Source organism: Rhipicephalus sanguineus, chromosome 10, assembly GCF_013339695.2.
Source record: "Rhipicephalus sanguineus isolate Rsan-2018 chromosome 10, BIME_Rsan_1.4, whole genome shotgun sequence".
Taxonomy (NCBI): Eukaryota; Metazoa; Arthropoda; class Arachnida; order Ixodida; family Ixodidae; genus Rhipicephalus; species Rhipicephalus sanguineus.
In genome coordinates, this window is record NC_051185.1 from 108,222,418 (window position 1) to 108,250,377 (window position 27,960).

The 27,960-nt window shown below is 45.6% G+C and overlaps 1 protein-coding gene across 1 annotated transcript in view; it reads left to right on the top strand.

The window, feature by feature from the left end:
- Positions 1-747: 747 nt before the first annotated feature.
- The window catches only part of LOC119406645 (sodium- and chloride-dependent glycine transporter 2), a 91,407-nt gene continuing 64,194 nt past the window's right edge, over positions 748-27,960 (top strand). Inside the window, exons 1-4 of the mRNA XM_049420169.1 lie at positions 748-918; positions 13,729-13,916; positions 24,264-24,396; positions 25,477-25,635. Of these exons, the coding sequence (XP_049276126.1) occupies positions 748-918; positions 13,729-13,916; positions 24,264-24,396; positions 25,477-25,635 (651 nt within the window). The remainder of the gene's footprint in view (positions 919-13,728; positions 13,917-24,263; positions 24,397-25,476; positions 25,636-27,960) is intronic.

The window sequence follows — 27,960 nt, forward strand, 5'->3', positions numbered from 1 at the left end:
CCAAAACCACAATATGATTATGAGAGACGCCGTAGCGGAGGGCTCCGGAAATTTTGACCACCTGGGGTTCTTTAACGTGCACCTAAATCTAAGTACACGGGCCTCAAACATTTTCGCCTCCATCGAAAAGCATCTGAGCTCTGGGCAAAACACGAAGTGCGAAGGAACTTCGTTGTATGGAAGAATCCAACAGGGCGAGCCGGATGTGCTGCAATGTTTACCGCGAAAACCTTAAGTGGTTATGTCGACGTGCCCGTCCGCCAGACTTTGCGAGGTCGTAAGGTGTCGTAAGTTCTCGCAATGCTCCGTTCAAAACCCTATGTGACCTTCTCCGAGTGGGTGACGACGTCACACCATGAAGTCATAACGGGACGTAATCATGGCGTCACAGTGACGTCACATAATGTCATCCAATGACACCGTCGATCGGTTAAAGGCGGGCCGATCTCGGAGGCAGTGCAACACTACCTGAGGTGCACAAAGCGGCAGCAGAGGTGGCAAGAACATTGGAATTGGCTGAAAACGTCAAAATAACTTATTGTGTGTTTCTCGCATTAATTGCGACTCAATATGTCTTGCAGTAAGTCTGGTCCTAGATTGTGTAATTTATGCGTTAACCATCTGTGCAGCAGGGTCCGCCTTCCAATGTCGCACAGAATGTAACATGCTGCCACTTATTTTTACCGTAGTCAGCCAAAGCCACTCTTATCGACGCCACCGAGACCACCCCTCTCCGCAGGCGTGGGCATGGCGATGCTGCTGAAGACGTTCGTGCTCACTGCGTACAAGGCGTTCCAGGACGGCTGCCTCTTCTACTACTTCCTGCAGGCCCTGCAGGACGAGCTGCCCTGGGCAAAGTGCTACACCTGGTGGGGAGCCAGTCCGCTCAACTGCGTTGAAAGGGACATCGGTCTCACGGTTCGTGGCAACGCCGCAGACAGATAACTTGATATGCACGAAGTTGGTTCGTATTGAACATAACTTGAGGCAGCGCGAATGGTGCGAACACCAAGAACGATGGAACATAATTGATTCCCGGGCTTTTACGTGCCAAAACTGAGACACGATTATGAAGGACGCCGTATTGCGGCGCTCGGGAACCCATGTCCTGGAGCTTAGCACTGCCGTACACTCAAAGAATAGATCGAGTAAAAAGGGCGTCTTTTTGTCCCACAACAATAATCTTCATTTATTTTGCCTTCCTTTCCTTGCATTATCGCCGCGCGCCCGTCACTTTCTGGTCATGAACGGCATGTAAGCTATCAGCATGGCATAGCAGCCTTGGTAGCCCCGCAACGGTGGTCTAGTGGTTATGGCGCTCGAATGCTGACCCGAAGGTCGCGGGATCGAATCGCAGCGGCGGCGGCTGCATTTTCGATGCAGGCGAAAATGTTTGATCGAGGCCCGTGCACTTAGATTTAGGTGCACGTTAAAAAAACCCCAGGTGGTCGAAATTTCTGGAGCCCTCCACTACGGCGTCTCTCATGACCATGTCGTGGTTTTGGGACGTTAAACCCCAACGATTATTATTACGTGATCTGGTAGTGAAAATTTTTCGCTACGTTGACAATTTCTTGATTCATCTTCGAAAAGATTGTGCCCCTTTTCACCACATTAATGTCTTGACGATATTTAAGGAAAATGCGTTTGGGCTGAATTTAACTTGTGAATTACCGAAAGATAATTCCTTGCAGTTTTTGGACCTACATTTGTTTCTGCAACGGGAACACGCTTGCTGGTCTTTCTCTCCACGTTCCAAGAAATCGCTGCTTAGCTACTCTTCAGGTCATTCTAAGATTATTAAGAATACCGTTGTTGTGAACTCGTTACAGTCCGCCCTAAAGAACCGCATACATATGTGTCATGATAGTTTTGTGCAGCAGGTTGTTCGGCTAAAAAACGCTGGGTACCCTGCGCACGTTTGTGTCGGAGTCTGAGACACTTATCAAGAAGCGTAAATTTCTTCCCAGTGAAACGGCGGAGCTAAATAATAAGCCCAAAAAAATATCCTGGCATGCCTTAAGTACTGGTGCCCACAAAATAATTCGGAGCGCCAGACCGGTGGCCGCTCGTCGGTTGAGCGCGCCAGTGAAAAAAAGATGGCTGATCTCTCCGTCATAGGAATCAGTATAACACAAAAATGAAACGTGCCTTCACAGAGGTAGTTGACCATTTATTGTGCTTTTTTAGTACAGCGCATTTATAGTACACCGCATTTATAGCCCCTTTTGACTTGTTCGAGTACAACAACCTACCATTTGGTTGGAAAAATTCTGCGGTATGGTTCCAGAAAATTATGGCTGACATTCTGAAACCTTATTAAGGCGTATTATGCAGCGTCTACATCGATGGCATCATCGTGCATTCAGATACAAAAGAGGAGCACCGGAATCATCTTTCAGAAGTTCTTCAACCTTAGAGCCTTTCTCAACCCAAAGTTAATTTCAAGAAAAGTGCTTTCTTTGAAGACAAAGTTGTATTTCTCGGAAGGGTGTTCGACGGACGTACAAAAAACACGAAACGGGAGTTAGTAGAAGTAATTTCTAAGCTGGCGAAACCTTATGATGTGTACTCTCCGCGGGTTTTTCTTGGCCTGGCAGGACACTTCATTTATTTATTTATTTATTTATTTATTTATTTATTTATTTATTTATTTATTTATTTATTTATTTATTAGGTACCTGCTTCGCCAGGGCGTTTATCAAAGACTACGCAGTGAAGACACGGTGCCTCACACGTTTAACTGAAAAAGACGCACCTTTCCTATGGAACGAGGAGTGCGAAGCTGTCTATTGTGAGCTTGTAAAGCTAATATCGTCGGATCCCATCCTGCGCATACCGGACTCATCACAATACTCAACCGGAGCAGTTTTGCACCAGAAACCCTCAAAACAGGCTGATCAGACGAAGCATTACGTGATGGGCTATACTTCAGGTATATGCTGAAACGAGCTGAAATAAATTATTCTACTACACACTCTTAATCAAATCCTGGCTAACTCATGCCCTGTAGGCGGGACGCTTCAAAACTCAGGAAAACTCCCGGCTATAGTAGGCCTTCGACAAGGAGTTAGCCGTGACAAGTGTATATAAAAAAACGTGCACCCTTCACCGCCGCCTTATAGACGGCCTGCAGTATTAGTCACGCGTCGGTGTGGGCCGCGTAAGTGAGAATCCTGGCTACAGCTCAGCGTATGCTCCCGCATGTTACAACTTGTCGGCGCAAGCGTCGGTGTATACGCATGCGCCGACAGCGTCAGCCGCAAAGGCGAGCTATGCTGCGAGGAGGCATACGCATGGAGCTAACTACGCGCTCTCTCTTGCGTGCGTGAGAGAGAATAGGGGCTGCTACGCTCTCCGTTGCACTCCGCTTCTGCTGTTTTTGCGCAGAGAAAAGAAAGGAAGGAGGTAAAAGCGAGAGCTCGAAGATATTGTGCGACGGGAAGGGGGTTGCGTTTTTGGCGCGAGTGGGCGAGTGGTTAGTTTTAGCGCATTCCACGACAGCGGCGGATGTTTAATAGGTTGGTGTGGTTTGTTGAGCGTGCCGCGTGAGCCGGTACTCGGCCGCCATGGAAACATTCTCTTATCTCAATATTAAGAGGGTGTTGCGAGGACATAGCGACATCCCCTTGCACGTGCCATGGCTACACGCAAGCAGTTGACGCAGGATTACACGACGCTTTCGCGCCATTTCTGTCTCGCTGGTGCGCACACTGCGGACACAGCCCGGCGCATCGTACCCGCCTGGGTGAGTGTTCTTCTTTCTTCACATATATGCTCGTGCTGTTAGCGTTCACATTGTTGCATGCTTGCGCTGATATATATGAATGATGGTATTGAGCTGCCAGAATATTCTATTGCCGGCTTTTGAAATAACTATACGAGTATACGTACGAGTACTTATCTTTGTTGTAATCGTGATCCGTCTCTATAGTCGCGCACGTGTTGTCGTGCTGATCGCATTTATTGTGAACTCTCGTACAGTTGAGAGGCTTTCGTCGCTCTTGACAGGTGTCACTGAGATAATCAATCCGTGTTGCTTGACAAGCTGTGTAATTTTAGCTCTCGCAGGGCTTCTTATCTTTCGGCTAGTAACTGTCCTCTGCATTTATGGCCAATGATACAATGCGGCAATCAAAGGAAGCATATTTTTGCTAGCAGTTGAATGATGATAGGACATCCTTTCATGGTAGGTCGTTATACTTCGCATTTACATTTCTTTTTTTTTACCTTTGGGAAGCGGAAAAGTTTTCCCCCAATCAAAAAGTAATAAAACTGCACTTACGAGTACCGAAGACGTTAGTACCGTTTCATTGAATCAGGCGCTCATAGATACGACTAGCGGAATCTCTTGTTTTTAGGAGGAAAAATCAGCTATTTGACTTTCTGAATAGCGACAGTCTTTAAAACGCGTTTTGCTGCCTAATTTCTAACAAGTTTTAAAGCCAGCCTCATTCATGCTCATGAATACATTTGCGTATTTACTGTGCCCCTTCACTGATTTCTGTGGTTTCGGGTCACATTTGCCCATTGGTCTAATGCAGTGCCAAGTGAAGTGTGGACAAGTGATCAGTACATCATGCACCAGCTGTGGTGCCTGTGCAAATTGCTGATCTCGATGAAGGTAAAGTAATGCGTCATATGTAATTTAGACGTTAGCTAGTTGATGGCATTTTTGTTCTCTCATCCATCATTTCATGCGATGCAACAGCGATATATAACCGTGGTTGTATAAGAGTATTGTTGTTTTCGTTGGCAGCTTATTATTTAGGTTGGATTGATCATTGTTAATGTTATTACAGAGAAGTGAAATTCATACAGCAGTCGTAATAAGGGATATAATTGTTGTTCATCCTCGTGATAGTATACACAGAATTTGAATACGTTTGGAGGTGACAAAACCTTCTGACACAAGAGCCAGGCGCAGTTTTATCGAGCAACTGGCCAGGAGCTCACACCTTGCAGGGTCTCCAGCAGCAGCAACACCGGCCGTGGTGTTGTTTACAATGCCGTAACTGAGCATACGATCTTTCTTCTTGTGTTTTTTATTCATTTTCTTTTTTTTGCGTTTCACTCCCATCTAAAAATCTTATTTACTTAACGAATGAATCGTGAGTCTATTGTAAAACTGCTTTCCTTGTACCTGATTTTCATCAAATTGCGCCTGTGCTGTGGTTTTCACTTGCAGCCGACATTCTAAACAAAGCTTCACTTCTAAAAAAACTGGAAGTTTCATGGAGAAGCTCAACAAAGTCAGTCATCTTCGGTCAGATGTTCAATGCCCGCATGTATTTATTTCGTGGAGGTCGAGGAGTATTTCTGAGGAAATGATGTTAAGATTTCTTTCATAACTGTGGTAAGTTTATGGTTAAAATACTATAACAAAGCTTCATTAGGAGCTTCTGAAAACACTTTTGTAATTTCCAACTGTGACGCTATCTATTTAAACAAAATTCGACAAGGTGTACAACAAAATGAAAACAACCGCTTCCCAAGTAGAAGTTTTTGTGTGATGGGCAAAAAAGGCAGATGATCTAAGAACATAACGTCGAATGTGTCTTCTTGCTTTTTTTTTTCGTCAGGATGACATGCCAGCAGCCCGCCCATCGCCTGACCCCGGAGTTTTGGAGGGAGTACGACAGCAAGTCTTTCTACTGCGATCAAGTGCAAGAGAATTTGAAACGTTCGGTTGGCACAGTTCTAGAGAAATTTGTGCTTGACGATGTACGATACGATTATTTTGTGCTTGACAATGTACTGTATTAAGGTCCTCACGTACCCAACTGGGTATGCTCAATGCTTCGTCTTGTGCAGAGTGCAATGATAAATACCCAGTTGTTTCCCAGGTGTTATGCCGGCGGGAAGCTGCTGAAGAAACATTGAAACGATCAAAAGAAACGATCATTGAAACATCAAAAACGATCAAAAGCACCAGAATATCGGATGTCACGTTTATCGTTTCCTTCAGTGCTGAGCATTGCTTTTAGCGCTGTTTGTATTTTTTTACAATAAATACTTATTTTTACACGTGAGTAGTACCTGTTTCTCGCATGCTTATACACGCTAGACACAGCAGGTACTGTTGAACTATGAAGCTGATAGGGCCAGTCAAGTCATTATCAACAAAAATGATTCCGCTGAACGATACATTTACGAGGAACATGGTAACCGCCCTTACTGAAAAAAAAGGATGCGAAGTTTCATACGCATGTCTAAACACACTTCATGCTTATAGTTTCCAAGTTACTTGTAGTGGTTACTCTAGGAAACCATCAAGGGGAAACTGAGCGTAAAAACTCTCCTATGTGATGTAGTCGGTTCACGTTAAAAAAAATCCCAAGTGGTTAAAATTAGGCACTATTAAAAGTCGGTACCCAGAGCTTCGCGTGCACAATTTCTTGTGTTTGTTGCCACTGCGCATCTGTCAAAGAATATACACTGGTATACGCACGTTACTTTCCGAATACAGTATAGCGTACGTGCCCAGCCAACGCAACGTCTGCGTACACAATTCTAGAACTCCATTAGCCAACAATCAACCACTACACGGCGTGCCATTTGACGTCAAGGGAGTCCGCATTAGGGATACTGCAACCTGACTGCTTTCTTGGTTCTTGTGCATGCCACAAACACACAAAAAATAGTAATGAAGACGCTGGATAGGATCAGTGGGGGATTAGTGAAGAGACCTTCGCCCTCAAGTGGACGTAAATAGGTTCGTAATGATGAAAAACAAATGCTTCCTTCGACAAATGCGCGAATCATTTGCCGTGAAATGTACATATCTAATTTAATGCTCTATTAAAAGCAACGGCATGCTGTCGAAATCAAGTGCGAGCAGTAGAGCTCCCACGAGGTTTCTAGATTTCGCAAAATCGTTCACGCTTTTCTCCTAAATCCATGGTAAGCAATGCCTAAGTCTGGAAAACAATATTTGCATACTTAAATTACCGTCCTCTGGAACGTACATATGTGCCAGCGCGAAGTACGCACGCCGGTGGGTGTACCTCGTAATAACATCGCTTCATTGGCCTAAAAAGTTCTGAAATCGTTAAACACCCTCATGTTCGACAAATGACCACTCTACGTTAACTTTCTTGGGATAATATATCATAGTTTAGCAGTTTAAGTTCCTCGTGACGACTGCCACACTGAGGCGAAACCGCTTTGTATGTGCGCAATAAAAAAAAATTAAAAATCCAGCTTGCACCAAAAGTTGCATCCTTCATAGACCATACGTTGTCTTTTAGCATCTGCGCATAGTTCTGCAACACTAGAACCTATTACTCGATGGTGTCAAATTCATTTTCCATTAATGCACCACTATACTATACCACTATACTATACCACTATACTATACCAATATACCACTATACTACGTTCTGGATTTCTGGTGTGCGCAACACCTCTCAGTAATCCACACATAAAAAAATTAAGTGCGTGTACAAGTAAAAAACCCCAGAAGGCTATCCCATGCACTCTATAAGCACAACAAACTAACAGTCGCGTGCGCATGCAAATGCAGCTGTGCGGATGTAGCTCGCCAATTTTGCGTGTACCGCCGTATAAATCGCTGCGATATATGCCAAAAATTTATTGAAAGGTGAAACTTGTATACAGTTAGGCACTGCATGCCCATAAAGGTGCCTTTCGCACAAATACTGCGTATAGTACATTGCATGGACTCGCGCTTCCAGAAAATATTCTAGTAAACTTATGTGAAAAATATTGTATCATCCAGTGTGAGTTTAGCGAATTCTCCGCTTTGAGACGAGTATGAGGTGACTTAAATTGCGCGGCGGGACCGCTATACCCGCATGAATCGAGATGTTCTAAAAAATATGGCCACTGATGGAGTCGTAGCAGAACGTCGCAAATATTTCGGCGATAACTACTGCCGGATATAAGATCCTGTTCATGTTAGCAGCCAATTCCCGCCTGCGCACTGCGTGTCAGACAACGGCGAATGCCGAGCCGCCATGTCTTTAGCGTGGACAGTCCACTTCACGAGTCACGTCTGTCGCGCGAGTGTCGTCCAAAGTAAGCGCATGTGAGAGGCATTTCTTCCGCGGCGCAGTCCTTCGAGCGACCGCGAAGCTGCATGCAGTCAGCTCTACCTCCTCGCTTCCATGGTCGACCGAAACGTGGGCCGCACTTTCTGTTGAAGCAAAAATAATATCTGCGGGAATAGTGTCATTCGTTTGAGGGGAAGCGACGTGCACTATCCAACGTTTAGAACCAAGATGAGTTCCTTTACAAGTGAAGTTCATCTGCAGTGCGTGCGCGGCACACCGCACCCGCTCGAGCGTGTTCGCATATACATATTGCCGACAATACCACGGTTATCAGCGCATGTTCATCTCAGTGTGTAAGTATTACGCGTAGAGGGTCGAGCCAACAACGGTAAGAAGTAAAAGATCCTGGCATATGAGCGTGAGCGCTTTGTTCTGAAGCACCGTCGACTACGGCCTTCGAAATAAACCGAATAGGCTTAGTGACGATATCGGCTACCGGCCCGGTAACCATCGGCGGTGAAGCGGCCAGCGACGTTACTTAGAACACGGCTATTCTCCGTCGTTGCTACGTCGTTGCTACGGCTACGTCGCTGTGCGGTTGGCACGGATGGATTCCGAGCTCACGTCCCACGGCAAGCGAATCTTGACAATGAAAACTCGTTCAATCCACGAAAGGCAACAGGCTGGCGGCTTACGTGAATAGAACTGGGGTATTATGCACGCTAAGATTCCTTAAATGTCACTGAGGTGCCAGTGCCAAATATATGCGGAACAGTTATTTTTTATACCAAACACGCAAATTCGCTTCAAGCATGCTCCGAGCAATAACTTGAGTGACCCCGTATATATTTTCACGAATGTCATTTAAAAAATGTCTCCTTACGTATCAGTGAACGCTGCATGTATAATAACGATATCCACTGCACTAATACGCCAGTGTGTAGCGACCCAGTGGTACATATAAACCCCCGTTCTTTTACAATGCTGTCGCCGCGACGTGCTGTGGTGTAGTGGTTAGCGTACGCGCTTGCTGATCGAGTGTTCGCGAGTTCGAATCCGCGAGTGTTTGTTGTGAATTTTTCTGTGGTTTACTTCTGAGTGTAATATGTGTATAAGGATTATGTATATCATGAAATATGTGTCTAAGCCTCCAAATCCCCGATTAGGGCTTAAAAGGTGGCTTAAAATCAATTTTTTGTTTCGCCGCTTCATACACCGCCTATAGCTAGGACTTGCCGTAGTTGGGACACACCGTAGCTAGGCTCACGCGGAACGAGGAGATCTCCATAGCCGGCCTCGTAACTAGCCGGGATTCGAGAGGAAAAATCTCCGGCCTATTTGGGTCCCGCCTATGAGATGAGCCGCTTAGAAAACTACTGCGCCGCGGGACGGCTACGGGCGGCGCCGCCTACAGGTTGTGCCGGCTAAACAAACAGTCTATAGGCGTTAGATTTTTCGTCTCGTTTCCGGGCTATAGACTGCAACTTTAAGCAGGACATGATTAAGAATGCAGAAAAGGAAGCGCTTGCCGTCTTAAAAGCAGCTCGTATTTTCGAACTTACCTTGAAGGGGCAAAGTTCATGCTATTCACGGACCATCAAGCATTGACACAACTTTTAAATACGGCACAACCAAGAGGACGCATTGCTATGAACTATCTGCAACAATTTGATTTCATCGTTTCGCACCGTCCTGGCCCGCTTCTCACTGATGCTGATGAACTGTCTAGGTTACTTGTTCATGAGTCGAGTGAAAATCCACAAATGATCGATAATATAAAGCTCTGGGAAGGCATGAATACCTGCAATTTCTTATTGGAAAGTACCATCTACCACCCACTCTGGTTCAACAGATTCTTCATCTGTACCATGACACCCCTGGATCAGATGGACATCATGGCTTCTGGCGTACATAAAAGAAATTGCTTATGAGGTTCACATCGCCAGGTATGAAAAAGGACGTCAGTAATTATATCTGCACATGCGATCTTTTCCAGGTCAACAAAGTGAAGTACAAGCAATCGACAGGTGTTATGAAGAACCCCGAATATTCAAAAGTACCGTTCGAAGTGGTTCACCTAGACTTTGCAGAGCTTAAGAAGACAGGGGAAGGGGTCAGACGACCGCAAGCTTTTCTGTTTTCCATTGATGAATGCACAAGAACACAGCAGGAAATACAAAAAAAAAAAACGGCAGGAAGGGGAAACGGGTGCTGGGACCGACGTTTCGGCAAGTGGACTTGTCTTCTTCAAGGTTGCAACTGCTTTCCTTAGCTCTCGTGTGTATATGCTTCGTGCCCATTTCACCACAAGAGAGAAGGGGAGGGCAACTGCCAGAGTGGGGGTGGGGGAGGGGGGGGAGAGGCCGCCGTGACGAACTGGATCAGTTGCAGCCTTGAAGAAGACAAGTCCACTTGTCGAAACGTCGGCTCGAGCACGCACCCCCTGTTTACGGATTTTAAAGCAGGAAAAGAAGACGCAAACAGCGTCATCAATCTGCTCAAAGATGCGTGTTTTAAGCACACCAAGACGCTAGTCTGCGATAACGGTCCTGCTTTCCGAAGTGCCAAGCTAGCAAGGTGGGCTAATGAAAGAGAAATACTTATTAAATATTCTTCTCCGTATCACCCTGCAGCCAAAGGATTAGCAGAACGGGCTATACGAGACACCAAGGTGTTTTTGAAGATGTATCCGGACTTTATCGGAGGCTGGAAGTGCTGCCTTGAGGCCGCTGTGAAACACCATAGCCGATCGCACATCACGGGTTTAGGCTGCAGTCCTCATTTCGCTACAACAGGGACAGTACCCATACTTCTTGCAGATAAAGATCTAGGCCTCCTAGAAAAACTCCAGCTTTCCGAAGCTGAGACAAGTGCCAAAGAACAAAAAGTATACAAACGCCGGATGAAGAGAAATTTTGATAAACGGCACAACAGTGACATATCCCACATCCGGCCTGGAGAATATGTCCTAGTACGAAAAGGAGTAGCACCTTGAAATGCTAAATATTACGGACCATTCCAAGTTGTGAAGACAGCATCTCAGCGCAGAATATTTAAGAACCTGTGGTACACTGCAGCCTCGGGTCAAAGTGAGTGTGCTTCTATTGGCAACGTATTTAGGTAGTACACCAGGAGGTGTAATCGAAGAAGTCACGAAGAGTGAAGCGGTCTACAATAAGCGCACGAAAGAAGATGAAGAAGTGGCATAGTGGTTGAAGTGAAAAGAGAAGTTAGAATAAAATGGCGGACGACACCCGTCTGATTGAAGTCGCGTCTTTTATGTGCTAGTTCCTAGAAAGGAACGCTAGCCGACGTCACATCTTTCAGTAAAGTTGCAAGGCGGGCTCGTTGGTATGGCATTTTGATTAACTATGGTAGCACAAGGTAACGGGACACAAGAAAAAGCACGGAGAGACACACACATCGCTACACTTCCAACAAATGGTTTATATTTGGCCAGTACGTGGTTCTTATACACTTTTTTTGCACGCAGCTTTTTCATATCGCACACGAAAACAAAATTCATTTATCGCACTTTTCAGCTCATGCGCCGGTATTGTAGCTCCTTTCTTGAGAGCGTAATCGACGGAATGCTGACACATGCACTGCCAGCCCTATCTATCCATTCAGCCTCTACAATTCAGCGTGTTGCTTCACACCCACTCCTACCTAAGATGGTGGTACCTTGAAAGCATGGAAACAGCACACTAACAGATACGTGGATTGTTGTACGGGCGTTGTATACCGGATTCCGTTAGGTTGTGGAAAGCGTTACATAGGGCCGACGGGCAGGTGCATTAACGACAGGCTGCGTGAGCATAGCAATAAAGTGAACAAGTCACCGCCAGATGGATTTCTGTCTCTGAACTGCAAAAAATGCAAATGTTATCCGTGCTTTCAAGATACCGCCATCTTAGGTAGGAGTGGGTGTAACACGATTAATTGTAGAAGCTGAATGGATAGATAAGGCTGGTAGTGCATGTGTCAGCAGTCCGTCGATTGCGCTCTCAAGAAAGGAGCTACAATACCTGCTCATGAGCTGAAAAGTGCGATAAATGAATTTTGTTTGCGTGTGCGATATGAGAAAGTTGTGTGCAAAAAAAAGTGTATAAGAACCACGTGGTGCCCAAAAATAAACCATTTGTTGGAAGTTTAGCGCTGTGTGTGTGTCTCCGTGATCTTCTTGTCCCGTTACCGTGTGCTACCATACTTATCCAAAACACATCTTTCAGCGTATTGCAGATCATGAGGTGTAACCCTTTTTTCAGAAACACAGCCATTATGTTGAAGCAGAAAGACAAAAAGAGCTCGTGAACTCGCGGAAGCGTTCTTCATCAAAATGAAGGGTGGTGATTTGGATATCTGAAACCTTCTGTTTGCTACATTGTGAGGTACGCACGCTTAACAATTAGTTTGAAGTGACCTAACATTCCTGCGCACGCGTGGTGTTGGTTTTCGTTGCGTTCGTTTATTGTGTCAATAAACGTCAGTTGTTAGACAGCGCTCGTACTGCGTCCTGCTCGTCTTGTGTCTCCGTCGTGTTCGCGCTGATTTTTCCAAGTATGCAGAAGAACTGACATTTGGGCGAGTTAGATTCAGTTAAATATATTGAGTGGATTCAACGTGATACAACGAGGACAGAGGTGAAGAAGGGACACAGTGCCGGTGTTCGTGTCCTTCTTCACCTCTGTCCTCGTTGTATCGCGCTGAATCCACTCAATACGTTTTCCAAACATGCATTGTTTCCAACTCGCCCACCTCTGTACTTTACTGAAATTTCCATTCCTCGGCAGGTACCCCTAGGATTCAGTGTTGTCAACAACTCGAATTAACGAAGCTCCAATGGCGCTGCACGCGATTTAACGAAGTTTTTCCGGACTAAATGGGCAACAAATGCAGCGATTTCTTTCTAATATTAAGGCATACGTGTTGCCTCCGGACGTGCGCCGCGGCTATCGCGTTAGAACATCAAGCCCCCTAGCCACTACCACAGTTTTATTCTGACGAGGCTGCACGCAGTGCCAATGCAAGGAACAACGGTCTGAACCGTCAGCAGCAATGTTGCGTACCAAATGAAGCTAAGGGCGGTGGCGGTTCGTTGGCCCTGCAAATGCTCCCAGATGAACACGGTGTCTGCTTTCGTTATTTAATGGTTCATTCGACAGATCGCACTGATCGTCTCGTCCCAGTTTTCTTGCCCTGCCTGCTCACACAGTCGGTGCATTTTTCTCCCCGTCTTTTGCACATCGGCAGATTTCTACAGCTTCATGTAACCATCTGCGTCGCCTGTACCAGCCGGGCAATGGAGGATCCATGCCCAGGCTACCCTCTTGCACTTCTCAGACGCGAAGGCGTGTGTTAGTGGCGAGTAAAATGCTGCTGCAGCTTTCGGGTGCCACTACGTTGCAATTTCTTTCTCGATTTCACTAACTTCCCGATTGAATGAAATAAATCGTGCGCGCTCATCACTTAATTAAATCAAGTTTGAGCTGTATTTTGTAACCCTAGCGTAGTAACCATGTCAAAGAAAAGGAAGTGAACAGCTCTTGAATTCAGCCACAATTATGGTCAATAACCTGCGTGGCACATTAAAGGTCCGCCTAATTAAAGGTGTGGTGCCCCCCTCAGATGATTAGGGGCAAGGGTGCTCCTGTGCGCACGACTATGCTAGCTACTAGCACCCTGCCAACGTATCCCTTCCTCTGTCGCACAGCGCCAGTGCCAAGACGAGAGGATGAAGCTGTACGATGCAAGCGTGAAGCAGCCATACGCGCCCACCAGCAACGACACCTTGTTGACGGTGTGCGGACACCACGTGACCGTGCCAACGAAGGTGTACCTGACCCAGATCTCGGACCAGTGCCGCGAGACACGGCGCCACTCCGAGTACTCCTTTCTGCTGTGAGTCCCTCTTGCAGCACGAGACCCCGAGCGCTTTAGATGGTGCTATCTTCTTGAATGAATTTCGAAAGTATCCTTCATTCGGGGCGTAACCTTCTGTGCGTCAAGCTAGGTACGGATTTGGTTGGTATGCTATTTCGTGTCTGTTCTTCAACCGGATTTTACTGATCTCTATCTAGGGCATGTTCGCATTTTGCCTGCTATCCACAAAACCGAAGGCTTTATGGAAGGTAGTGCCTAAGCACACAGTCGATGTGATAGCTTCACATTCCAATAAAGCGTCTGTTCCTTTGCCTCCGCAGCTTTTTCACAGCTAGTAATGATTTTGGGACTTAAAACCCCGACAATTATTATCACAGCGGGTACACACGTCTTCTTCTTGCTTGTACCTCTCCATATGCAGCTTTTCTGGATGGATGGATGGGTGCTATGAGCGTCCCGTTTATAACGGGGCGGTGATAATTGTGCCACCAGGCTCGACAAATAGAAAAACGTTTTCCTTTTACACACGAAAGTGTTTTATGCCACGGTCCACCAGGCTCCACTGATGTATTTCCGTCACGGATATGACGTTGTAAAGTATAAGGACTACCAGATGGCAAAGGAAAAGTTCTGTCACCGGGAGTCGAACTTACGACCCCTCACTCCGCAGCGAGCGGGGCGAAACGATTCGGTCACACACGGTAGGTTCTTCGCCATGCTAACGGCTAGCTATTTACATACACCATTGGCCGGTGGCGGTACTCAGAGATCGGTGGTACATCAGCGCGTTTTCGTTATCAGTAGCGAGATGGCGCGAAGGGCTCGAAAGGCGCGCTTTAAAGGTCGTCGCCCCACGCGTTGCCATGACAGCGCGCCTCTACAGGGCGTGGTCTCTCGTGCGCGCGCGCTTATATCGTGATGGCGGTTGTTTGTACGTCTTGTGCCCTCACCGCAAGTTTGCGTTGAGAGCACAAAGGCCACTTCGCTGTCGGCAGCGGCCGCTTTTGCGAAAGAAGCGCGCTGCTCACACAGAAATAAGTTACAACTGTGACAGTTCGCGCTCATCCTGTGTACGTTCGTTCCGTGCGTCCTTTCTGCTTGAGCAGCGGCTTGCAAGTTTCGAGCTGCTTGCCGTTCTTCGCATGACATTATAATTTGTTGCTATAACATTCATTCCTTCGCCTTTGGGGCGAAATAATGCACAACAAACGCTCAACTACGTCTGTGAAGACAAGTTTCACTTTTGTGTTGTACCGATTCCTATGACAGATGGATCAGCCATGTTTTTTTTAAATGTTGGCCTAATGCCTCTACTTCTATTAAACCTACCTTACTACAGTAAAAAAAGAAACACGTAAATTCCCAGCCCAGTTCTCTGCCCTTTACGGCACAATGTCCTTAGTTTTCCAACTAGTTATTTTTGTCCTTTCTCTCTAATTTTCCGCCACCAATACTCTAACCGTCTCTTACTTATTTCAATCGAGGCTGTGTTCAGCTTTCCATTGTTTCCAAGTCTTCATGTAGGCACATTCAATCAGAACATGCTTCGCCGTTTCCTTATCTTCCCCACAGCATGTGCATGGTTCTTCTTTGCTGAATCTCGCTTTGTAACTACCCGCTCTAAGGCAACCCGATCTCGCTTCAAAGAGTGAAGCGCTTCCCCTTGAATTATCGTAAAATGCCTCCCTCCTTATTTAGTTTTTGCCCTTTCGGTAGTTACTCAGAACCGTTTTTTCCATAGCTGCCGTCCATTAAACCTCTTCGCCTCTCTGAGTTTTCGCTTAACGCTCTTTGTTGCCATATCGCTTATACTTCCAGCCGTATATTTACTAGTGAGCCTCCTAGTTCTTTTTCTTCTCTGTGTGTCAACGCTCTTCCTATACAAATAACGGAACACCTTCTCTGCCCGTCTACTCTCTCCTTCATATTCCTTAGCCTCTCTTCAAACCTTATTTCGCTCCGAGCTTCCCTCGCCTCAAAACCTGCCCATCCCATATCGCTTGTCAGAGCCTCATTTGTCGTCTTCCCGTGAGCACCCAACGCGACGCGTCCCACAGTCCTTTGATTTACATCCATTCCCGATCGGACCTCTGCCCTCATGCACACCACTGAGTTCCCAAAAGTAAGCCCCGGAACAATTACACTTTTCGACAGACCTCGTAGCACCTCGTATCTATTGTATCCCTACAACGCTCTGTGTTTCATTGTTGCGGCATTCCTCTTTCCTTTTGCTGCCGAGGCTTTTTCCTGTACAACCATTTATCTATCACTCTCATTTACCCATACTCCAAGGTACTTGTATTCGCTTACCCTCGGTATTTCTTGGCCCTGCACTGACAGCGCCTGATCACATGGATCATTGAATACCACCAATCCACATTTTGTTACACTAAATCCTAGGCCAAGAGCTTCACCTTCCCTTCATCTAGAATATGTTGTTGCAATGTGACAGGCTTCCTACCTAGCGCCTTTATGTGGCTCCAAAATATCCTAGGCGAGACCTTATTTTTAGCGCCCATTGCCGCCGCGGCTCGAAGCTAGCGTGTTTTCAATGGAACGAGCCAATTTTTCGCGAATACTTACGCGTAGAGGGCGAATGTTGAAAAACGCAGACCACAGAGCGTTTCTAGGAACCGAAACGCTCAAGACGACTGCAGCGATCATGTTGTAGTAAGCTTCAATTTTGTTCCCAGAGCAGTTAAAGGTCATACAAGGGGAGTCTATGGAAACGACGGAAATTACGGCCTGTTTTTCAAGAGAAAAACGCTCACTGTGATAAAACTAAGGCAGCTATCTTTATGGTCAGTAAAGTCCCGAATCTCAGCTTTCGATTGACGCCATTTTCACTTGCCGGAATTGCCGTAACATTGTTACATAAGGCGTTTTTTGAAACACGGTCCTGCAAATGCGTGTGGTATATTGATGAACCTTTGCGTAACGCAAATGAGGCGTCGACTGTACCTTTTGCACCAGGCAATAAAGAACAAAAACTTTCGTGGCTGAATGGGTTGAACGATCGCGTTCCGCGCACAGCGTCGTCGCGCCGTTATCGGTTTGAGTCCTCTCGCAGGAGCTCCTTTTTTTTTTTCAGCCGCTTGCGAATTAGTTCCACAGCACCCCACAAGAGGTCGCCGACGAAACAAAACGAAAAAAAAATTTCGTTGCGGTTTTGTTTGCTCGCTTTAAACGTGTACTATCGGTTTTTTCCTTCACTTTATGACATTTTTATATTATTTCGAAACCCACCGCACGTACTAGGGTGTTCAGGCATGTACTTATAATTTATGATTTATCCTTTTAGACAACCCATGGAGAAGAACGCGCGATCTACGGGAACAAAAGTATTCCGTTGTAGTGCAGGCGTATTGTGTTTGAAACTTATTTCCCAGTTCTCATGATTGCATTATGATCTTCGCAGGTCCCAACAGTCCAGCAGCGTACGGTGAACGAACTAAGCTTGGAGAAGCCACTGTAAATTAGGCGCAGTAATGAAATAATGCAGTTACAAAATTTCGCAGTTGCTTTTTATTTTAAGGCTAACGCAAGTGTCTTTCACAAACTTGGCATGGCCACCCATTGATCTCATTCCTTATACTCTGCTGCGCTGATTTTCTTCAGTTTTGCAGCCATCTCGATCTATTCCGGATGTTAAAAATGTGGTATTCTGCAAAACCTATTATTTCATTCTTTATCTGAATATTCTTTTATTCACCTGTTGCCAGATTCATTGTTGTGTGGGATTAGAAAAAGGTCAGCATGCTTTCTTTTTTTAACATCCGTTGCAACGAGTAGACAGCTTGATATGACGTATGTGGATCAAAGCCTTCGGGAAGTAGAGGGACTGAGCCTTCCAGTTTCAAAATAAAGGTCCGCCAATGCAATTGCATTTGGCACGCCCTCGCAGCCTACCTCAAAGTACTGCAGTAAGGCATCCTTTAAATGTAAACAAAAAGTCAAGAAAACCTAATGCAAGACTTGGGGTTCTGAGAGTGGCATTCGCATTCGCTCAGTTGGTAAATTTGTGATTAACTGCGTGATTGTGATTAACTCATTCGTTGTGCTGATCCTTGCCCTCCACCCTCTGAAAGCTTTCTGCACCTACCGTGGTTTTGCACTGCCTCCAGGATCGGAGTCATTGTAACCCTTCTGAGCCACACCTGATTTTGTGCTGCCTCCGAAATCGGCACGCCTCTGACCATGCGGTGATTCCGCATAATGACATAGTTACATGACGTCATATTGACGTCACAAGATGGCGTTATTTAATTAAATTCAATTTCATTTCATCTCATGGATGAGGGCAGGTTCGGGAGAAAAGTGACGTTTATCACTTGAGGAGAAACCGAGCGTCCCTGATACATGGGAAGCAACGAGGACGTGTGGGTGACGGATTAACGAACATAAACCACGAAAGGAATTTTGCGCAGTACAAGTGAAAATGCGCATGAACAACAATGTTGTACACACAAAAGCTAATATACGTAAACAGCCTCTTATTGCGCAGATTCTGAAGTAGAATGTGCGATATACAGGAACAACAAATGACGTATAAATGAACAACAATGTTATTCATACAAATTGTAATATACGTGAACGCTCTTCCTTGCTACCCAATTTGCAAAGTACAGTTTAAGAAATACCTCTACACAAAGCACAATATACATAGACAGTTTCATTAATGACTGCAGTACCGTTTCCTCAATATTCACGATTAAAATGCTTCCATAATGTCACGTGGAATGCATTTTTCATCTTGAAATAAAGCAGACCGCAAAAAAGACAGGGCAGGAGAGACAAGAAGACGGGATGGGCGCTCACTACCAAGTGGTGATCTTAAAAAAAAAAAAAAAAGCAGAGGACAAGAAAGACAGGAAGACAAGGAAATTTTAAGACAATGAACCAACTCGCCCAACATAACATTCTACTAAGTTTTTCAAACATTTATTTTCTCTGTAGTAATTTATTTATTACCATAAGAAAATTTAAATGCATCATTCGTCGCAAGAAGTGTGTTCCACAGAATGCAATGTTCCAATGTTGTTGGTGACTAGCAGGGTACGAAGTAGCATATGTTTCCAGTACAAAGATATCCAAAAAGGCACGGTTGTTATGAAACAGGGATTGCTTATGTCTTTTCGCTAGGGAATACTTGCAAAGTTTGTGAATTGGGAGAATATGAAAGCGCTTAAACATTTCCCCAGTGTATGCGTAGTAGTTCACATTTGGTACATACCTAATCGCTTTCTTTTGTAGTCCGTATATAATATTAATGTTGCTGCCTGTTGTACTTGCCCATATCAAAAGACAATAAGTGACACGGCACAAAAACAAGCTGTTATAAAGTATTTGCGTAACATAAACTGGAAGAAAGAAACGCATTCCTGCAAGTGTGCCCACCCATTTTTAAAGATTAGTAATTAGATTATTAATCTAAGGTTCCCATGACCGTTGCGCAATTAAAAAATGCTCCTAAGGTTTTAACACTCTCTACAATCTGAATTGCCCCGCTACCTATACGTATGCTGTCTGGAGAAGCAATCTGCTTCCACGAGTGAAAACTACAGCTTTCGTCTTTGTTGCATTAATGAGTAAGGGATTCCGTTCAATCCATGCGTTTCAAGTTTCTAACTAAGTGTTTATAAATGTGGTCATGACATCCATATCGTTACCGGTGAACAAAAGGCTAGTGTCATTTGCGTACATTATGTAATTAGATTTACCGCTTATCTTGACCGTGTCATTTATGCATAAGTTAAAAAGCAGCGGCCATCAGTGCTGGGCAGTATCGAAGATACATGTATCTTCGATACTATCTGAGATACTTCTTGGGTATCTTATATCTGTATCGCGATACGTCTCGCAAAACAAGTATCTGTATCTGTATTTCCGATACTTCGAAGAATGTATCGTGTATCTTAAGATACAAGATACCGCGATCGCACCACCACCGTGCGAAGCAATAAAAGTTGGCTGAGCTCGAGCTTCTCAAGCTGATGCTGTTGCCACTAAGTCACCGGAATAAAACTAAAGGCAGTGCCATTATTTTATCTTTGCGCAAGAGTTCTCCAGCGAGTATAGGCGATAAGCTCTGAACGTCTCTATATATTGGTTGAGCAGAGTTACGAGGTGGCGCTCGCGTCGTCTCGACAGACGAGCGGGCGAATATCTGCGCCCAGCCTAATTTTTGCTTAATCGTTTTTTTTTAGTTTTGTCAGTGGCATGACACTTAGCACTTAGCCACTCTCCTGTGCCGCGTACTACAATGCGTGCTGCGTCTTTCGCACACATGCTGATGCCGCTGTAAAGTCATTATCGAAGTTCCTCTTGTGTGATGCTTCGTTAAGTCTGAAGAATGCAAGAATGGCGGGTTGCTTTGCCTGTCGTGGCTTTCACACTTCACCGATTTGAAGGATCTCGTGAATGTAAGTTTGCATTACATGCAATGAGATTCACTTATATGCAAATAGGATTCTAACAGCTATAGCACCAACGGTACCGATGCTGGATTTAACAGAACAAGCATTTACCTAACAGACGCTATCTTGGCGTACGTCTGTTTTTTCTTTTATTCAAAGAGTTTTTAAAATCATAATTTGATTGTTAGCAGAAGTTATTTCTTAGCTGGCCCTTCTATTCCATCCTATGCATTACCTATGTCTACATATTGTTTTTTCTGCCGGTCTGCTTACTGCAATATGCCTTTAATGTGCTGCCAATGTAATCTCTCTACTTTATTCCTAGTTTTAACTGTCTGCGTCATTTCTGCTGCTGCTCTTCTTCAAGTGGAATAAAAGTTTACATACTTGGAATATAAGTTTACATACATTCCACTTGAATTTACTGTTATGTAAAGGTGATGTTGAGAACAAATATATAATAATCCGGGCGTGCCTGGAGTATAATGTAACGATAATTCTCGTTACTGCTAAGTAAATTAGCAAAATTGAGTTTGCATTATAAAACATAAATTATTAGGCGCCATCTTAAATATGCTCGCAAAGGTATTCGAGAAACGCTGCTATACCAGGTGCTCCATTTTTCTTATGAGAGTCCCAAAGAGTCGTTTTACGCCATTTTTCATAGGCACTGAATTTATTTGTCGTAGCTATTAGGGGCTACCCGCTGCGGTGGTCCAATGCTTACGGCGCTTGACTGCTGGCCCGAAGGTCGCAGTAGCCGGATTTCGATGGAGGGAAAATGGTAGAGGCCCGTGTGTTTATATGTAGGTTTTAGAACCCCAGGTGGTCAATATTTCCGGAGCCCTCCATACAGCGTCTTTCATAATAATATCGTAGTTTTTCAACGTAAAACGCAACACTTATTATTAGCTCTTGGGGGCTGCCTATACATCGTGTTTCTATACATATTCGCTGTGATACGGAACCTCTTTTCTATTTTACTTAGATACATTTGTTTTCGTTGTTTAGGCTTCCCTGAATCCTTTTACTGTTGCTACTCACCAGGTAATCGGATCTATAAGTGTCAATAACGTGAATAGCGGGGGCGTCCTGCAGCGCTTTGCGCAACTGTACAATACGTCTGAAACGTTTCTGGGCTGCACATGTTTTCGGTGACGTACACTTGTCCGGTGATCCGTTATTGAGAAAACCGTGATATGTTTACCGGCAAGGTAGAACTCTACAGCGGTATTTGCACAGTCGTGCGGAGGCTTCTTATTGAAGTTCACATAGGTGGTTGACAACCCGCTTGCTGGTCAGCAAGTAGGGCAGCGACTAGCTCACATCAATTACAAAAGCTACAAGCAAGAACCGCTATCAGCAAAATGTATGAAGAGCTGTCATGTTAAGCAGCTAAAACAACGCCAATGAGTTGTTTCTGAATGAAACAGATATACCTTGAACAAGAAGTACAAGAAGATGCTAACAGAGTTTTCATTCAAATGAAACACGATTGGCCGCAGTTAATAAATTTTCAAGCGAACATTTATGTGCATAGGCGTTTAATGCTGCATTATATATAGATATATATTAACAAATTTGACAATGTATCGAAGTATCTTAAGATACAATTGGAATGTATCGTATCGGATACAATCAGCGTTGCAGTATCTTGTATCTGTAGCTCAAATACTTCTTGCCTGAGTATCTTGTATCGTATCGCGATACAATTTCAAAGTATCTTTGCCCAGCCCTGGCGGCCATAAAATACCCCCTGTAGTTATTGCCTGGAGCTAGAAGATAATGAATCGTTAATTTTTGCCTTTTGCTGTACTTAAAGTAAGATTTCGGGACTGAAAGTGGAATGCTGCGAATACCATACCTCTCTAATTCTTCAAGTAAAGAATTATGACTGCGGCGTGCGCCATAATCACATCGTAGTTTTGGCGCGTAAAACCGACAAATTATATTATTGTTAAGTGCGCTCCAGGTATGTGATGCACTTATTTGAGGTTATAAAAGTATATGTGCACAACATATATATGGTATACAAGCTATCAGTCTTTGTTGTGTTCGTGCTAATATTAAATTAGTAATTATTCGACTTTTTTAATGACTGTATTTACGACAAACGTGCGGACATTTCGTGATAGAGTGATTTTAAACGCACATATTTCAGTGGCTCCAGACTTGGTTATTTTGTACGCCTGCTCTTTGCGTGTTAACCTCTTCCGACTTTTTAGCCCTTGTTAAGAAGTTGGGGGAGTCCCTCTACGTGTCGCGGTATCCCAGCCGCTGTCACCACTGTTGTGATTTCGCCAAGTAGCTCAACGAGAGCCCAGCGCAAGGCTGGCCAGCCGGCGTAGCCGTAGTCGGACTTTCGTTCAGAGACAGAGCAAGGAGGCAATCGTTTTTAACAAAGCGATAACACCTTTTATAGCAGAAAGAGTATTCGTCGTACAAAGCCTGCCAGCACGACAAAGTTGGCTGGGGCGACTGCTCTAACAAGGGGCCGGCACGACCTTAAATAGCGTACAAGTCTATTGTCTCGCGTCCTCTCCACATGTCCTCTCCACGGCGTGGCCCACATTGTCCGCCCACTTTTAGAACGTCCTCCACGCAGGCGGGACGTTGACCGATCATCGTGTAGCATGCACGACACTGTCGTAGACAGTCTGATTCCCATAGGCAGGAAGTCTGAGGAATTCGACCTGCGTGTTCGGTGCACAGACAGTTCATCATCGGCCGGCGCAGATCCGTTGAAGACGGAACTGTTCAACAGTGGCGTTGGTGGGATAGACAAGGTTTCGCCGAAACTCTGGCGGCCAGCCGATCTCCCCGTGCGAAGGAACGTTGCACGAGGGGCAGGACCTCTGGCACAACACCCTCTACAGGGACATTGGTTCCGATGCTCTGAATGAAAGCCGAGTTTCATAGACGATAGACCTTGTGTCCCTGTCGGAGGGCAATTATTGTGGGACCATCGATAAATAACATATAGCGTTTTTTTCACTTTCTGGGAAGGGCAACGAGCGTAACGACCGAGCTGTAACGCGCGACATTGCTTTCAGGTCTGAGATGGTTAAATAGGGCCCACGAAGTAGAAAAACATATTACAACGCGCCTACGCGCCATCGCAACAGCTCTCTCAGACGAGCTTAGTGGGGGTGAAAAATAGAACGCGCTAGCATGCTGGTGCTAAGCGATAACGAGCACGCAGATGTCAAGTTACTTATCTTTTTTGCCTTGTCACGGTGAGAGCCTGCGCGCATGTTATCATTCTGTCGCGGCCACGTTCACGCGTGAACAATGCGACCGCAACGCAATCCGGACCCAAGAAGCGTCTCGTACGCAACGCTCTACCGAAAGGGGGGGGGGGGGGAAGTGATGCGCTAAAGGCAATTAGATCGCTCAAAGACGTAATTTTGCCAGATCTGCCGCAAATGCAGCGATTTAAAAGGTTAGGAAGAACACCAAAAGTACTTGGCGCTGAATAGACTGCTGCCAGCAACATGCGGCATACATATTTAGTCGCATATCAATACAAGGCTCCCTTTCATTTTTCAAGTCATTTGCGATAGATAACTGCGCTTGATAAATGATTTACTAATGATAGCATAATGCTGCACGTTGAACTCAGTACGGACACAACGCCTATGGATAACGCATGCACAGTACAATTTTGGCGTCGATTCTGCGTATCGATAAACCATACGCCACGATGGTCCAGTGGTTATGATGCTCGACTGCTGACCCGAAAGCCGCGGGATCGAATCCCGGCCTTGGCAGCCGCATTTCCGATGGAGGCGAAAGTGCTTGAGGCCCGTAAGACTTGATTATTAATCCTGACGTGCGGCATCCCTGCCTTTTAGGATTGTATTCAGAGCGTTATGCATGTAGGTTTAATCCCTAGCTTCATTTCGTATCTATTTATCACCGCTCGTTTTACTCCTCCAATCTGTTACAGGTTCGGCGCGCTCAAGCTGACGAGCGGAATCGAAGAGCTTGGTGGCATACGTTGGGAGCTGCTGGTGTGCTATATCTTCGCCTGGTTCGTCATCTTCGTCTGCTCGGCCAACGGAGTGGCTACCGTTGGCAAGGTACACAAAGGGAGAACGAGGGAAGGAAAAGCCACCAATAAAATAAAAGGGACACGGTACCTTATGCGACAGCCTAAGACCACTGAAATGCGGAAGCCATCTTCTTCTTTTTCTTCTGCGTCGATTGTATTGATCCCGCCCTAAAGCTTTCCACGCCCAACGAACTGGTTTTACACTGCTTCCGGGATCGGAGGAATTGGAAGCTTTCTGCACCTCCCGTGGTTTTGCACTACCTCCGTGATCGTCCCGCCAGTGACCAAGTGACGATGTCGTGTGATGACGTCATCGTGTGACGTCACCGTGGCGTCACGATGACGTCAGGAATTTTGGCGACCTGTGATTTCGTGATGACTATGATGATGATAATTTTTTGCATCACTCGTGTTGACGCCGCAGATGCCGATGGTCACTTTTCGCGTTTGATGAAGCGTCTACGGCTTTCGCCTTAAGATTAAATATACGCTAAAGCGTGGTCAAGGTTACGAGATTCGACGTACACAAAAAATGCCCAGTTCACGAAAGAATGCTTGTTTCAGATTTCAGTCAAGCATCCGTGTTTGCGCTTGTCCGTGTTTTTTTCTTACTGTGTCGTTGTGTATAATTCGCACATAACAGTTTTACTTACGAACCAACTCAACCAGCAAGTTTCATTCATTCCAGCAAACACCGTGCTATGCACAGCGTCGAACCCTCAAACCTCGATATAACGAACACAGGTATAACGAACCATCGGTTATAACGAAGTAAATGAAGAATAGTCTTGTCATAGATACAGTGTTACAAATAAACGTTTGTAACGAATTTTCGGATATAACGAAGTTATTTTCGTGGCAGATGTGACTGTTATAATGAGGTTTGAGTGTACGTGATGACTGTGTGCAGATATCAGCGTGGCGCCTGCTGTGCAATGCCACCACGCTGGCTTAAGTGGCGCTACGGTTTACGAGAGAATCTAATTCAACAATATCAACACCGACTCTTGTATTCTTTACTGGTACGCTCGACTCTTTACCACCATGCGAACGGAAATGGCGAAGGAGCTGTGTGATGGCCCAATGTTCTCAATGCTCGTCTTTATAGTTCACGCAGAGTTTTCAACTGCAGATATCTCCTCTTCTGGCCCTGCTTCAGCTGGCGCTGTTCGTGGCCGTGACCGTCTGCGTGCTCTTCCTCCCCCACGCGAGGACGTCCATCGTCGAGCTCATCTACCCGCGATGGAAGGCGCTGCTCGATGTCGAGGTGAACGTGATGCGATTTCCATCCGTTTAACGATTGACCAAAGAACGACGAGAACAAAACGGGATGAGCGTCCCGCTTCCATTGTCGTTCTTTGCACTGTGTTATGCTTTAAAGGGGAACTCCGGTGCATTTTCGACCATATTGAGATAATGAAGTTTTCAAATAGTATTAACAGTCCCGTAACAGCAAGGGTGGTTCATTTTGCTGACAGACTAGTCAATATTTTAAAATAAGCAATAAACGATGAGTCGAAACCGAAACAGGGAGCTAAGCTGCTACGTGCTGGGTATGCGATGACGTCACGAAGTCCGCTACACGCTGCCACGGCTGGCCAGCGTGTAAACATAGCACACGCGCTTCTTCTATCACGCGAAAAGCAAGCTGGCGACGTCATCCGACGCGGAATAAAGCTGTCACAGCCCATCTCAACTTACCAGTGACGAGTTCAGCGATGATTGCAGCTACTATATGAGCACGGGAGCATCGCCTTTTGATTTCTACCCGCCGGCGCGTGAAGTAGCCCACGTGCCCCGCATCGATCTCCTCGTTGCTGATTATTGTGCGTGCTTACTGTGAGACCCGATGTCAATGACGACTAAGACGCTATGCAGCTAACAAAGCCGAACTTTACTCGCGTCGTCGCCGCCTTGTAGAAGAAAGCGCGCGCTGCAACCGTCTGCTGGGCGAGGCGGGGTCGGAAAATAGTAGGCACGTTACGTCACGTACACAGGGTGGCCTGCGCTAACAGGCATGATTGCGGAATGGGCAACCAATTTTAAAATTAGTTTTCTAAAAAACTAAATTACTTACGGTTGTACAATTTGGCACATATCATCAGGGTACCGAAGAGAACATATGTTGAGAGTTTATATGAAATCGGTGAATATCGAAAAATCCTCGGAGTTTCCCTTTAACTGCGGAGCTATTTAAGCTGCAGGTTCGGCTACAATGTGTGTGCAAGAAACTGCGCCGAGCGACGACGTCACTGCACGTTGCCTAGCAACTACCTGGCACAGCGGCGCCTAGCGCGTGCAAAGCAATAACTCCGCCGGCGCGCGCTCCCTTTGTCCTCCTCATCTTCTGCTTCGCTCCAAGAACACGTGCGCCCGGCGCGCACTTTCGGCGGCTACGCCGATTAGTCCGGCATGGGATGCAATAACACGGATGCGCGAAAGAACGAGTACAGAGAGAGAGAGAAAGAGAGAGAGAAAGAAAGAGAGAAATAGCGAGAAAGAAACGGGAGAAATAGACAAAAAAATAGAAAGACAGAAATAGAGAGAAAGAGATAGACTGAAAGAGGAAGCGAGAAATAGAGAGAGAGAACGGGAAGACAGAAAAATACAGTAAAAGCGATAAAGAAAGGGACAGAGAAAAAAAAATAAGCAGAAAGAAACAGAGACAAAACGAAATAGAAACAGACAAAGGGAAAGAAAGAGAGAAAGAAAGAAAGAAAGAAAAATAAGGAGAAACAAGAACGGCCACCAGGCTCCGCTGTTCCTTCAGGCTTGGCACCCCTGGTACGAAGCTGCCTTAAGTCATGTTAAAGAGACAGGGCGTGCAAGCACGGAGACGAGAGAGAGAAGACGCCACAAACGCCGACTAGCAACTCAAAAGGTGCACGATGGCGGTAAAGAAGGAAGACACGAAAAGTTTATCTGCACATGCCCAGGCAAGAGGCGATACCTATCAATCCGACACGCGTGGTGGTCTACGCGTATATAGGAGATAACTATTCAGGTATTTGATTTCTTCGTTATGCCAGTTAATTGACCGTTGGCTCACGGTATAGCCAGTATAGGCATGTCATGCCTTAAGTCTTCTCTCACCAAGTCGTGTGAGCACAATATGAGTACCTGCTTTAACGCGAAGGTTACGCATCCTATAGATGTGTGTTATCCTCGCGTTGCAGCGGCCACTGTCGCCGAACGTCCGTTTTGATAACAAGTTCGGGCATAGTTTCAGAAAGCGATAGTAATAAGCGTGTCGTAGGTATTCCATAGATGAACTGCACATCTTACAGGCTGAAGAAATTTGGAGGTAGATATGGCGTTAATGTTGTTTTTACGGCTGCCAATAAATTTGTGCCGCTGTGCAAAGAAAAAAAAATGAGCGAGTAATAGAGAAGAGGCGCACTGACATTTCTATCGTAAAACATACCATCAATTTCGGTGAGTGCCGTACATGTGTGGTGTATACGATTCCCTTTTGCTGTGGCCGCTTCTACGTAGGACAGACGGGTCACTGTGTTAACAGGAGATTCATGGAACATAATGGCTCGCTCACGCTAGAGGCACGGCGGCTAGCCTTGCGCCGTTTGCCGCGTTC